This window comes from Botryllus schlosseri, chromosome 2, assembly GCF_051294905.1.
Source record: "Botryllus schlosseri isolate E-star chromosome 2, Bs_hap1, whole genome shotgun sequence".
Lineage (NCBI taxonomy): Eukaryota > Metazoa > Chordata > Ascidiacea > Stolidobranchia > Styelidae > Botryllus > Botryllus schlosseri.
Window position 1 is genome coordinate 5,824,860 of NC_137237.1, and position 14,713 is coordinate 5,839,572.

The 14,713-nt window shown below is 39.8% G+C and overlaps 1 protein-coding gene across 1 annotated transcript; it reads left to right on the top strand.

The window, feature by feature from the left end:
• Positions 1 to 7,156: 7,156 nt before the first annotated feature.
• LOC145433158 (E-selectin-like) lies at positions 7,157 to 11,637 on the top strand. Its single transcript, XM_080310114.1, has 4 exons — positions 7,157 to 8,266; positions 8,990 to 9,199; positions 9,303 to 9,512; positions 11,022 to 11,637. Exons 1-4 carry the CDS (start codon positions 8,185 to 8,187, stop codon positions 11,237 to 11,239), a joined length of 720 nt encoding a protein of 239 aa, XP_080166240.1. The 5' UTR covers positions 7,157 to 8,184; the 3' UTR covers positions 11,240 to 11,637.
• The last annotated feature ends 3,076 nt before the right edge of the window (positions 11,638 to 14,713 follow it).

Sequence of the window (14,713 nt, forward strand, 5' to 3'; positions counted from 1 at the left end):
TTTATGATTTTCGTGAAGTAGCTTTTGGACGCACTTTATTGACGCGTTGCGACGATGCAGAAAGAATTAAAAAAAAAATTCAATTGGTGTCATGGGAAGCAAATATCCCCGATCTGAACTTCTTCTCGGGCTGGTGGGATGAGTCCATCTATTTGAAATGATGAAATTATTACTAAACGTGATACTTATACCGAATTTTCAAAGGACCGGTGTGACCGCACAATATCTATCCATTTAATACGTTTACTATGCATTTGCTATGCATATTTTACCGTCTGATATCAAGTCCAGACATGTCATTACGCAACTTCTGATTATCGCAAACATGAGTTATACTTGTCGTTAATGATTAACCGGGTGTGCACCAAATTTAATGTACGGCTAAAGTATTGATCTCATCTGTAGCTTAACGGTCGATTATGTGGTCCATAGTAAGAGCAGATTTCTCATTTCACAGACACGATTCACGCTAGCAAAACCACTTCTGACGGTTTTAAAAGTGTTTACATTGTTACTTGATGCATGAGTAATCTATATTTGTCCGTATTATCCTTTTCATTGACGTTTTTAATAATTATTGGGATTAATACGGAGTAATTATGAGAAAAATTAGAGTAATTGACATTTCTTCAAAATTTGGGACACTTCAGGAAGAATTTTGGTATTTTGGTAATTAGTTTGGAATACTAAAACCCAATACATAAAGTTTTTCAGCCAACTAAAACTTTGGCAATATTTTGTTACATGGTGTTATGAGAGAATAACATTTATTAGCAAGGCCTTAAACAATAGAAACATCCGCAAATGGCGAGATAACGTAGTAAATACCGACAGCCGCAAGACTAGCGGGTTGTGGGTTCGAGTCCGACCGAGGTCGACTATACGTCTATACCTAAGGTTTACCTGAACTCCTCGCCATCTCATCCACGTAAGCCTAGAATTAAGCGGTGCCGCAAGTCGGCAGCTACGGAATCAAAAATAACGAATATCGGCCTGGTGTAAATGATCATTGTAGTCGACAAACACTATGAATACCACAGAGAAACAATAGCATCGTCCACAAAGTGTGCGGCGTATGATATTTCAAGCTGTCTCATTGTTGACTTACCTCCGTGAGGGGGATATTGGACGACTTGCCTAAACGTTGCGATAAGCAACTTTATCATAGGTATCTGGTGATTTCCACCGCACCCTCTGATAGCCTACACCATTTCGATAGCGCAGTCAAGTGTTATAAACAGAATGGGCACTGGGCAGTTGAGTGACGTGGGACATGTTCGAGAAGCTATAGTCATTATTTGTGAGAACAAGTTTATTCTATTGATACAGATAATCGCTTTTGATATACATAATGTGGTGTGCAGATCTTATACATTTCCATGCATTGCTCCCGCAGGCAGGTAAACTATACGCCTCGGGTAGCTGCATTTGTGTTTTTCGCCCTGTCAGCAGGACGTCCAGACCTCAATAACATAAGCACAGCTCGAAAGGTAATACTGTGTAGACTTGATGTAGCAGTCAGTTAGAATATGCTTGCTCGGGGTATTTTTCGAACATAATCAAATTAGCGGGCATCGAAACATGCAACTTATCTCGACCGAGATCCATCTTCATGTAAGTTCATCTAAGGACGAGCAACTTCTCAAGCCGGCGGGGCGGATATGGGGAAAATGAAGTATTTGGTGGGGCGGATTCCTGAATCGATACCATTAATCGCGTATTTATCCACCCAAAATGTACTGTAGTCGATCAAGATTGTCAACAAGTTCTTTGAATTTTGGCTGCATATTGGACATACAAACGCTTAATAAATACTGCACGTGAACATAAGTTATATTGGAACGCTGCTCTGTCTTGTCTTTTGATGTTCGAAAAGGTCTGCTCGCAAATGTATCTAGATACGGGCCGCGGGTAACATTATCATGGAAGACCGGAAGCTGTCCACGGGCCGCTCAAAATCTCGTTACGGGCCGGATCCGGGGCCGTATGTTGCCCGCCCCTGCCCTAAGGTCAGGTACAATAGTTCGAGTATAGTATTAACCGATATCTAGTGTCCAGTGTGGTGGCCAGTAGCAATGATTCGAGTATACTTATAAAGTCGTAACTTTAACAAATATTAATTGCAACCATTCGAATCGAGTGGTGAGAAACTATTTTCTCGAGAACTGGAAATGTGTGCCCCTTGCCTCTACGACTTACCGAGAATTATACTTTTAATACCACACCAGCATTCAGTTCCCTTGAATAATTCCTGGCGTTTCACTTCCTACTGTACAAGAACGATTGACTATCCCCGTGAAATGCCGAAAGAAGTTTGTCGATCTGGGGATTGATATGCGGTGATCTACGTTCGAGTGTACAATGACCATTTATATACATATAGGCTAGGGTTGTTCAGAATTGATCGACTTTCAAAATGTCGTGGTTTTCAGTCCGATTCCCATGCCTTATACCATAAAAACATATTCTAGGTTCTTTTTTTCGTAATTCATCCCTTGCATCCGTGTGCACATTGAGCTGGAAGAATATCGGCTAAAAATAGGGGATTCCCCTAAAATTTGAGTGTCGCTATTCGGACTAGGCTCGTAAAACGTCATATATAAGCTGGTTTTATGTAGCTATTGCGGTTGGAGTGCTACATAACCTCACTATAGAAAGTATTGTCAGTTCATGACACCATTTTCATGTCCCACACTGCCTTAGAACTCCTCAAAACTGCCTAAGACTGATAGTCATTTTGTTGGATCACCTATCCTACACTCCTCAACCCTACCCGAATTGTTCATCAATTGCCGGGATCACCACGTGCTAGAATACAACTGTAAATGTATCATTCACTCACAGCCACATTATAAACATCACATTGTTCAAAGGAAACGAAACAAAAAGGCAAAGAAACAGATCAACTTGGCAAATACTACTAAAATCAGGTCCGGATGAAATGGTTGCTTTAGAGAAATCGGCATATCTGTTCCCGTTATCCTCCACGGCTTGTAAGAGGCTCGCTCGCTGTTCTTTGTCATCTGTTTTGAAAGCATCAAAGTCGGTATTCAATTTCACCAAATGCTCTGATGCGCCGTTAACTATTTCAACGCTACTCACAAATTCTTGAGCAGTCACGAAATGCGAATCAGTATGCCATTCCGAAACTGGAAGACTAAACCAATCATGTTCGACATGTATAGCATTGAATAGAAACCATGATTCCGGTTCAATTAAAGCAACCATACTTATTGACTCAGAGACAGAGTCAGAGATTAGACTCAGAGGTATAGCCTACCTCTGCGAAATTGTTCAAGGATTGGCATTTGCAGCAATTTAGCAGCCATCGCTTCCTTCACTTTGTCAGGAATCTTTGGTTTAGCCGAGAACATTGTTGATACCACCGTTTCCTCGGTGAGATGCCAATGATGTTCTCGCATCTTTTTATATGCCACATCAGCAACTGTGAAATCGCACAATGAAAAGTCTGTCATGCCATGAAGGAATTTGAGATCAATATTCTGTGCGTCACATGCATTACCAGTTTTCAACCAAGCTGAGACATAAAGCAGGGCAACTTTCTAATGAACTCTTCAGAATAACCCATTTGCTCTCTCCACATGAACATTTTTGACAGTACAGCACTTGACTCATCCATCCAGTGCTATTAGTAGCACCAGGCTTGCGAAAACGATTATCAATATATTGGGCAGCTACAATCGCCAAGGTGCCTGTTGCACATTCTCTGTAGTCATTTATTATTAAGACTTCTTTCTGCTTTCCATGATATGGCTTCATCAGTGGAATTATTTCTTGCTTAGCTTCATCAGCTTTGATCGCCAACCAGCTGCATTCATCAAACTGAAGTAATTTAGAGCTTCTTAATTGATCAATATCTTTCCACTTTTTGGAAGGTATTAAAATCTGTGCTTTCAGGGCCTGTGGTCGCAGATCCAAACACACTTCACTTCCAGACCTCCCCGGATGACTAGTTCATAAATATGATGGCGACAAGCAGAAGTAGAAAGTAGAAAACTTTCCTGTTTATCAATTCTTCAAGTAACAGAGCCGCACCTTTATTTTTTCCATTGTTTGAGGGTGTTGTGTCAAACACAAGAGCTCTGACATTATTTGTTAAATTATAAAGTTCCAGCAGTTCAAATGACAGATCAGCCTGTGCTTTTCCTGTAGCACTCTCCAGAGTTCGATTGCCAAGAAGTTTGCCTTTCTCAAATGCGTTGGAATACGCAGACTATGCCAGCACTGCCAAGGCCTCAAATTTCCCTCCGAAACGACTTCTAGTGAGCTTTGCATCCCAGTGCAATGCAATGTGCCAAGTTGATCTGTTTCTTTGCCTTTTTGTTTCGTTTCCTTTGAACAATGTGATGTTTATAATGTGGCTGTGAGTGAATGATACATTTACAGTTGTATTCTTGCACGTGGTGATCCCGGCAATTGATGAACAATCTCGGGTAGGGTTGAGGAGTGTAGGATATATGATCCAACAAAATGAATATCAGTCTTAGGCAGTTTTGAGGAGTTCTAAGGCAGTGTGGGACATGAAAATGGTGTCCTGAACTGACAATACTTTCTATAGTGAGGTTATGTAGCACTCCAACCGCAATAGCTACATAAAGCCAGCTTATATATGACGTTTTACTAGCCTAGTCCGAATAGCGACAATCAAATTTTAGGGGAATCCCCTATTTTTAGCCGATATTCTTCCAGCTCAATGTGCACACGGATGCAAGGGATGAATTACGAAAAAAAGTACCTAGAATATGTTTTTATGGTATAAGGCATGGGAATCGGACTGAAAACCACGACATTTTGAAAGTCGATCAATTCTGAACAACCCTAATATAGGCCTACTCTTTGTCGATATCCTATTCATTTGTTCATCGTATTTTTCGGATATGGAGCAGCCATCGTGGCGAGATCCCCACTGTACTATGAATGCATAATTACTTCGGCTTAGCACTGCGCGATTTAGTTTAGCATATAGCATCTAACCAAATTTCCCCTGGCCTCCACAGTCCACAACGGAGGTGGTCTATGTAGTCATTTATGACGCTCGACCATATTAAAAATTCAAGTCAAGGAGAAGTAGAAATTGCCCGCTGGATGGTGAGCTTCGACCAAAACGTTCATATTTAAACTTCATTAAATAGTCAACAAAGTGATGCTTAGTTGTACTTGAACGAATGAACGTAGCGTCCACGCATTCTAGGTGACAAGTATGGATTTGTATTCATGATGTTTCGACATTAATGGTTGCTTTTTACACAACTTCAATATTCTTTTTTCTGGTTCACGAACGGCCGACCTATAACAATAACAAGTCGAACTTTCGGTTCTAAACATTTAAAAGATTTTACTATTTCATACGAGATCTACTCTTTTGCGTTATTTGGGAGATAGATACTTGCAATATCCGCATTATGGGGATGGCAGCTGTACGCTATAGGGTATGCGCAAAATCTCGTGTCACATTTGTCTTGTAATCAGATGATCCTGCTTGAAGGATCCACCAAAATTGTTACTTGGCCATTCTTTACTCAATATTTGAGACAGCAATCGGTCACCCACTTATGTAGCATGTTATCTAGAAAGAAAATTGGTGGTGGGTGGCACAGATCAACGAAGTTGTGCAGTTTATAGATTATGACGTACTAACGGAATCAAATGACGTCACTATTTTCAAATTATTATTCTATGATCAATAAACAAAGCAAAATAAATGCAATCGTCACTAATCCTCATTATTTTTCTATGTAATTGCAATCGACTACGGATTTTGCTGTAATCGTAATCGTTATTACTCGTTGCACAGTAATCGTGATTGTAATTAACTGCATTGATATTGTAATCGCCGCCCGTATGATCATGGTTCATCAGTTTAAATTAAACTGGAAGTCGATGTTTTACCTATGTCTTCCCGGTGTTGATATTGACATATTACAAAAGAAAAGCGCAGAATTATTGAAGTCACCATCATATACTGCACTTTTTCATAATAGTGAATCGTGCCAGTGCGAACTCAGCACTCAACGTCGGGTAACATTACTCGAATATTGTGATCCAACTGTCTTATCTTTTCCTTACCATTGCAGTTCAAACTTGATGTTGGATGTAAAAACTCCGCAATGATAAATATTTCACATATTGACGAGGGATACACACAAGTAAAAATGCGGAGCCCCATTTCCATGTTAAAGGCTTGAATGAATTTATACGTGATTTACAGCAAATATCCGCAACATCACAATTAAAAACCCCAAATTTGTCGGTTGGTGGTTGAAAAACAACTGCGTACCGAAAGAGGCACTCGTTGTTATCTCTTTAAGATGATAAGATGATGACCTTCTCTATTGCAAATAGGTGAATCGTTTGGTTACAGGTGATCGACCCAATGGTCACCCATTGAGATGTCATATTTATATGTAAATTTATGGCGAAGTCTAGTATCTATCACTGAGTGCGGCAAAATTAATTTCGTCAAAATTTAATTCCTGATCGCAAAGTTATCGCCTTTTAAAAAATAACTATTTTGTGCTCACCCAACCATAAAATTCAACTACTTTGACATTGCATGCAAGAGTAACAGTTATAAAACAGTGTAGCCAAGTTGCTAATACTGATTTATAGTGCCTAATCACAGAATGAAAGAAGCTCTCCATGCTGAATTGAAAATCATGGATCAAAACCAGATTTAGCGCCCAATCTTTTTCAAAGTCAGTGATGCGTAACATTCATTTCAAATAATTCTAGCAGTAATTTGTCTTACTAAAAATTGAAAAGTATCAAATCAAGTCAAAGCTGACTTCAATACGGACCGCCTACAATATCTTAATTATCAGTATTAGAGTCCTAGTTGGTCAAAATTACTTTACAAAACCCGTTTAAATTTAGGTATTTTCCAGAAAAATTGGGGGGGGGGAATTGAAAAATATCGATGGTACGAACAAATATTTAGATATTAGAACTTGGCGTGCCATAAAACACGAAGTTCAATAAGACATCGAGCCAAATAAAAATGCTTTTACGTACTAAACTGAAATAATGTGATAGTTTGTTTGTTTATTCACACATACACAGTGTCGCTTATCGCCTATACGGCATTTGCGCCACGACATTAATTGTATTAATTTAATTCCTTTGTCTTTTAATTCTTCGGATGACCTCCATGGTCGCTCTCTTTAATCATCGGTCTCGTTCGTTTATCATGCGCCCATATCTTGCACTTTGCTGCCGACTTTTTGGCACGGCTCACCTTTACTCTGGGCTTTGGAAATACTGCTGCGGCAGTGAGGTCAGCGATGAGGCGCCCAGAGAAACCATCGACACATAGAAACTTGGCAGAGCCGAGACTCGAACCGACGACCATTCGTGTCGTGGCGATGATCAATTGAAAAGTATCGATGGTACGAACAAATATTTATATTTTAGAACTTGGAATGCCATAAAACACAAGTTCTATAAAACATTGAGCCAAACAAAAATCCTTTGACGTACCAAACTGGAATAATGTGATAGTATAAGAGTATTATCCTAAAAAATGGTATAGTCTTCTGCGATGCAAGGTTGATCTGGATTTCAATTCCCTTGTTGCTTTCATCCTGATCGCCAAAGTGATGAAAAGCTTCCAATCAATAAATTTTAACATATGTTAATATTCCTGTTAAATTATTTGATTTCATAAGCGTCTTGTTATGGTAGAACCTTCCAAGTTTTGTTTGTAAACGCTGCATGCTGGAATATCGAAGTTTGCATACCGAGCAGGCACAATCGGGAACAGAACTTTCACACCATCCCTGGTAGCAAGAAAGACATTGACATATGTTAGTCAAAACCACGGTATATGCACTTGTTTACGATGCATTTCTCTTCAAAATCTAGATGTACATATCAAAAAAATGAACTCGAGAATAAATACACGTTTACATTGCACAGTCGACCGTGCAGCTCCCCATCGATATAGAGATAAATGAGTATCAGAAGTCATTTACTCAAAATTCAATCCCTCAATGAGGAACAAGAACACACTCAAAATATTTAATCTTATTATCAAATAATTCACATATTTGTCATTCGAAGGGTAATTGCTATATGTTGTAGTTCTCAGTGTAGACATTTTACAGGTTATTTTTAATACTTGACTTCAAACGTATTCAGATTTATGACTTCTTGAGGAATGAGTACATGATGTTTATGTTATTGTTTCTATTGAAATTAGCGTTTGTGATATTCACGCTGCTGTCAACACACGTGTCATTTTCCGGAGGTGAGACCCTAATCTTTTTTGTATGGGTGTGTATTACTGTAGCGTGCTGTCAAAATCTATGATATACGGAAAATACGCAAATCCGACAGAATCCAATATTTTCCACGAGTATAGTCTACCAATTTATCTCGACCTGATAAATTTCTGCTGATTGCGTCACACTTCATTTGGGCTGTCACGTAGTACTGCGAAACCTGCCAAATTCCCATTCTGATAACGCCAGGTGCCTGTATTTTTCATAGGGAGTATATCGTTAACACGATCGGACATAAAATCCGATAACATCATACCGCGTCTTTTGTAACTGTTCGAGTATAATTTTTGAATTAATATGTTTGAATGTAATGTTAAAACCAAAATAATTTCTGCTTTAGTGTCATCAAGTGGTGGCTTAATCCCATATAGGAATTTATCAAGCACTCGCTCGAAGTTGACTTATTAAAGCGATATGTGCCCGTCACCCGCTATGCCTGAAAATATCCTTATGGCTTGCGAAATGGAGTGAATGAAAGACATTGCTAAACTATAGTAAAGTGATTGAATAATTTCGCGCGTCCCTCGTGGGCAAATAAAAAGAAAACATTTATCAGTGTTTATAGTTTCATGGAGAACTGAAACAGCCCCCACCCACGCGATAGGGAGCCAAGACATAACATGAGATTAGATGTGTATAGAAAATAGGAGGATATACAATTTGTCATCTAATCGAATGAAATTTCATAGCAATTACCTGCGACACACCTCCGAACGTCTCAAACGGGACTATAGGTGATGGATGTTACAGTGGAAGTCCACTAAATGCAACATGCACAGTAACCTGTAATAATGGTTACTGTATTAGCGGGGATGAGGAGGTCACGTGTGTCGATAAGCCTGGATCAGATGATACAAACAGCAAAGGAGAATGGAACTACGGGGACACGACGTGTACAGGTAACTGAGTACAATGGGTTGGTTATTTTCATATTGCTATAATTAGTACATTGTTCACTATTCGCGGCGTAATGAAATAAAAGTTTTGAAATTGATTTAACAGCCATTACCTGCGACACATCTCCGTCTGTTGCGAACGGGATTATAGGAGATGGATGTGACAGTGGAAGTTCACTACATGCAGCATGTCCAATAACCTGTAATAATGGTTACTATATTACCGGTGTAGAAGAGGTCACATGTGTCGATACGCCTGGATCAGATGATACAAACAGGGTAGGCGAATGGGACTACGGCGGCACAACGTGTACAGGTAACTGAGTACAATGGGCTAGTTATTTTCTTGTTGCTGTTGTAGCGTCCTGATACGGCATGCCAAGACCTAACAGGAACTTCGTCGTCGGGACCTCGCCTTTCCGCGGTCGCACGCACCGGTAACACAAATCCACATTGCTTCATACGCATATATTCACATAACGACATGACCTCGCAAAACATACAAATTGGCACGAAACCCAACCAACTACGTTACACACATAAACAATGCAAAAAACCCAGTAGCCTTGTCAACCCTAGACACTTCCTACTGTACTACCCCACTTGAACTATACGGGTACTACTTCAACTTCAAACCACAACATAGGCTACTCGCTCACAACCAGCACCTCCAGCCACACTCCCAGCCAGACCAAGAACTTTTCTCCTTCTCCCCAGACTACCACGTGCAACCCACATACCGATCATTCATTCTAGAAAAAGCTAAACGACAACACAACGTGATCACTGATCACCAGGGCGTTACACTGTAGTGCAGTGGTTCTCAACCGGGGGTCCGCGGACCCCTGGGGGTCCGTGAAGCATTTTCAGGGGGTCCGCGAAGCCTCTGAATTTGTAAAATGATTGTCAGCCTAATTTTTATTTATTCTTTAATTACAGGAAAAGCATGAACCAGATTCGCTTCGTAATTGTTAAAACTTTAGAACTCAAATCAGTCAAATGGTCGTCAGAGATGAAATATCCGACTGTGCAATCTCATTTTATTTGTCAAATTGCCAATAGCATTCTGTTGTAAACATATTGCTGTTTAGAGATGTTTGCTGGGGTTTGTGGAAAAATGAAGTGTTGGAGATAGCAAAATCAAACAGGGTGACTTCGCAATGCTTGCAAAACATTTTCAATTTGTTGTTGTCAGTCTCAGCAAATTAGTAAACAGTCGTTTAAAACATAAATTCCTTAATTTTTTCCTAATCTGTCCCCATGAAGGAATTGAAATCTCGCCACGAAATCCATTTTCTTCTGTGATATAACCACTGAATACCTTCTATATGAGATGCTATAGGATACAGATAGAAATGACCAGGTTGGACGTGATATATCCATTGAAAAATCACACCAAAAGCTGTCATCTGAAGCGTTGCGCGTCAATATTACATTTGCTACCAATATATATTTGTGGAAATCGATATTCGGCATTCGTTCATATCAAATCGAAGACGTGGATTTTTAAGACAATAAATACAGCTCGAAAATTACCTTCGAAATAATAAAATTCTACCCAGTTTCTACATACAGTGTGCTGAAATTTTCAAGAAAAGTCATTTTGTGGCTGTTTATCACTAGGCTGCAATTAATAATTACACGGGACAGATGGTGGTTGTACGATAAGTGAGCTAATTTTGAACGAAAACTTGAGGGGGTCCGCGGGGGTTAGTGACGGGCGAAAAGCGGTCCGCGAAGACGAAAAGGTTGAGAACCACTGCTGTAGTGCATTGTTTACTATTCGCGGCGTAATGAAATAACAGTTTTGAAATTAATTTAACAGCCATTACCTGCGACACATCTCCGTCCATTGCGGACGGGATTATAGGAGATGGATGTGACAGTGGAAGTTCACTAGATGCAGCTTGTCCAATAACCTGTAATAATGGTTACTATAGTACCGGTGTAGAAGAGGTCACATGTGTCGATACGCCTGGATCAAATGATACAAACAGCGTAGGCGAATGGGACTACGGCGGCACAACGTGTACAGGTAACTGAGTGCAATGGGCTGGTTATTTTCTTGTTGCTATTGTAGCGTCCCTGATACGACATGCCAAAACCTAACAGGAACTTCGTCGTGTTCGTGTGCTCGGGACCTCGCCTTTCCGCGGTCGCACGCACCGGTAACACAAATCCACATTGCTTCATACGCATATATTCACATAACGACATGACCTCGCAAAACATACACATTGGCACAAAACCCAACCAACTACGTCACACACATAAACAATGCAAAAACCCCAGTAGCCTTGTCAACCCTAGACACTTCCTACTGTACTACCCCACTTGAACTACGGATACTACTTCAACTTCAAACCACAACAAACTCGCTCACAACCAGCACCTCCAGCCACACTCCCAGCCAGACCAAGAACTCTTCTCCTTCTCCCCAGACTACCACGTGCAACCCACATACCGATCATTCTAGAAAAAGCTCAACGACAAAACAACGTGATCACCAGGGCGTTACACTATAATTAGTGCATTGTTCACTATTCGCGGCGTAAAGAAATAACAGTTTTGAAATTAATTCAACAGCCATTTCCTGCGACACATCTCCGTCTATTGCGGACGGGACTATAGGAGATGGATGTGACAGTGGAAGTTCACTACATGCAGCATGTCCAATAACCTGTAATAATGGTTACTATATTACCGGTGTAGACGAGGTCACATGTGTCGATACGCCTGGATCAGATGATACAAACAGGGTAGGCGAATGGGACTACGGCGGCACAACGTGTACAGGTAACTGAGTATCGTGGGCTGGTTATTTTCATGTTGCTATACTTAGTATAGTACTGTTCACTATTCTCGGCGTACTGAAATAATATTTATAAAACCAATTTCACAGCCATTACCTGCGACCAGAGTTGGATCAATAACAATATTTTAATTTAATTACAATTACAAATACAATTACTTCCTTGCATGTTTTAATTACATTACAATTACAATTACTCAATGCTAAAAATATCAAATTACAATTACAATTACAATTACTGTTAAATATGTAATTAATTACAATTATAATTACATTATAATTACTTTTAAACAGGTAATTGATTCAGTAAAGAGGTGTTCTTTGACAACCGTAGCGACGTACTAGCAACAATCTCAAGCTATTCATGTTCCATTCCTGATATGTAGAATACCCTATAAATAAAAAAAACTCGAACGTATTCGAACTATTCCTAATCATGAGTACTGAAAACTACAAGCATAGAAAAATGTTTCAAGCGACTGTTAGGAACCACAGGTTTGAGCGACTAACAGCGAATGGGCTACAGGACAGTCAATGAAATGTAATCAAACGATTAGGCTACTCAGAGCTGAGTCATTTTTTTTCTATTTGTCGAATGTTAAATGTGCAATGAGGGATATGATATTCTTTTTTGCCTGCACCATCGAGATGCTTTGACGACGGAGTTGCGATACGGCCGTGAGGTCATCTAGTCAGGATAATGAAGTGTAATTGGTAAGTCGTCAGCGATAAGGATGATACCGATAAGTTGCGTAAAATTAAAATAAATGCAAAAGGAAAGAACCTCCTAATAACTAAGAATTACAATATTTTGGTTCGCATTTACATTTTCAGCTGCTCGGAAACTGTTAGATTGCATTTGATGAACATTAGGGTGCGAAAAGTTTCTGGCTCAGTAGATTTGGTCAAGATTGGAGGTAAGATTGGGATAACATCTCAACAAATGCGTGATCAAGCCTTTGATGAAGCCTTGGTTAGAAACTTGAATTTTTTTTTGCTTTTGTTGCAACAAGCCTCGGTACTGGTCAAAGATTTAAAAAAAAACTTTGACCGTGGTGTAGGAAATGGTTCAGCACAGGTTTCAGAAGAGTTTATTTGTTGTTCATCTATGTTTGAAATATAAAGATTTAGTTTAGCCCACTGGTTCTCTAACTTTTTTAGACACGCCCCCCTTCGTGTCAGTGAATATTTCGTGACTCCTTATCATCATAGCACACAATGAAACCAGAAAGTTAGCAATCCTTACATATAGTTTGATGGTATGGAAGGTTATGACTGTTGATGAGAGAATTCTCCAATACGAAATTCAGACTATACACCGAGCAATAACCATAAAACGGAGGTGAATCGGGCCAAGCGCGGAAAAGATTTCAGTTCACTGGACCGTCGCGCCCCGTTCAGATGCTTTCACGCCGCCCAGTGGGGCACGCCCCCAGTTTGAGAACCACTGGTGTAGCCTATATTGTAATTCACAAAGTTTTCTCTGTTGCTACTGAAGTATGGGAAACAGTTTAGCGTGACTGAATTATCTATAGTTATAACGCAGCACGCATAGAACACCGATGTAAATAGGCTAATTATTACATGTGGTGACTGTTTACTAAGGCCTTAAGGCCCCTCGTCGTCATCCTGGTTCGTACCGGATTTTCACTGGTGCGACGAATAAATGATTGATTAAATGAATATTTATGTTGTGATTGTCAGGTTTCCATGAAAATGTAATTGAGATTGTAATTGAGCAAAATTTTGATCAAATTACAATTACAATTACAATTACACAAAATAGAAATGCTTCAATTACAATTACAATTATAATTACATGAAAAAATGTAATTTACATTCAGCTCAATTACAAATTACAATTGATCCAACTCTGCCTGCGACATATCTCCGTTCGTTTCGAACGGGATTATAGGAGATGGGTGTGACAGTGGAAGTTCACTAGATACGGCTTGTCCAATAACGTGTAATGCTGGTTACTATATTAGCGGGGATGAGAAGGTCACATGCGTCGATAAGCCTGGATCAGATGATACTAACAATGAAGGTGAATGGGTCTACGGTGGCACAAATTGTACAGGTATTAATTATAAACAAGCGGATGGTTCCTTTCATGTCCACATACGCTGCCCACTATACTATGAGTTCCGAAAAAATATTACGATTGAGATATACTGCCCTCCCGATACGCTTTCACCTGCCTGACAGTTACTGTTCTCGCGGGAACTACTATATTCATATTGGTCTTGCATAGACCGTTAAGGCGCAGGCATATATTCTGTTGCAAGTCCCCGTCAAAATTGTTGGCAAGGCGATGGAATATATGGATTTTATGGAATTTATTCGATTTCTTTGATTGTTGATACATTTGGTGACGTTTAAATAGTCGGCGTGTACTTCATCAGCATTGTGGCATAATGAGGCTTGAGTCGTCGCTAACTATGGTGCAGATTAATATATCACTTCACTGAAATGTAGGGTTGTAATTTGCAATTGACGTCACGTGACGTCATCGGTTCATGTTTGCGTTAACAAAGGACATTTAAAAAAGGTTCGCGTTCACACGTACCTGAACATTTACGAGGTTCGATACTCAATAGATTTGGCAGTAGTCGACAGCTCGATGCGGTGGCTGTTGATCACCGGCATTCTACGGGTGTAAAAAGGTATGTTTTCAGGCATTTCCGGAACCGGATGCCAAAGCT

What these genes read in the sequence shown, in the direction of transcription:
- LOC145433158 (XM_080310114.1), top strand. Translation starts at nt 8,185, where the DNA reads ATGATGTTTATGTTATTGTTTCTATTGAAATTAGCGTTTGTGATATTC. An exon ending in ACACGTGTCATTTTCCGGAG is followed by an intron (nt 8,267 to 8,989) that starts GTGAGACCCTAA and finishes GAAATTTCATAG; the next exon opens with CAATTACCTGCGACACACCT. An exon ending in CGGGGACACGACGTGTACAG is followed by an intron (nt 9,200 to 9,302) that starts GTAACTGAGTAC and finishes TTGATTTAACAG; the next exon opens with CCATTACCTGCGACACATCT.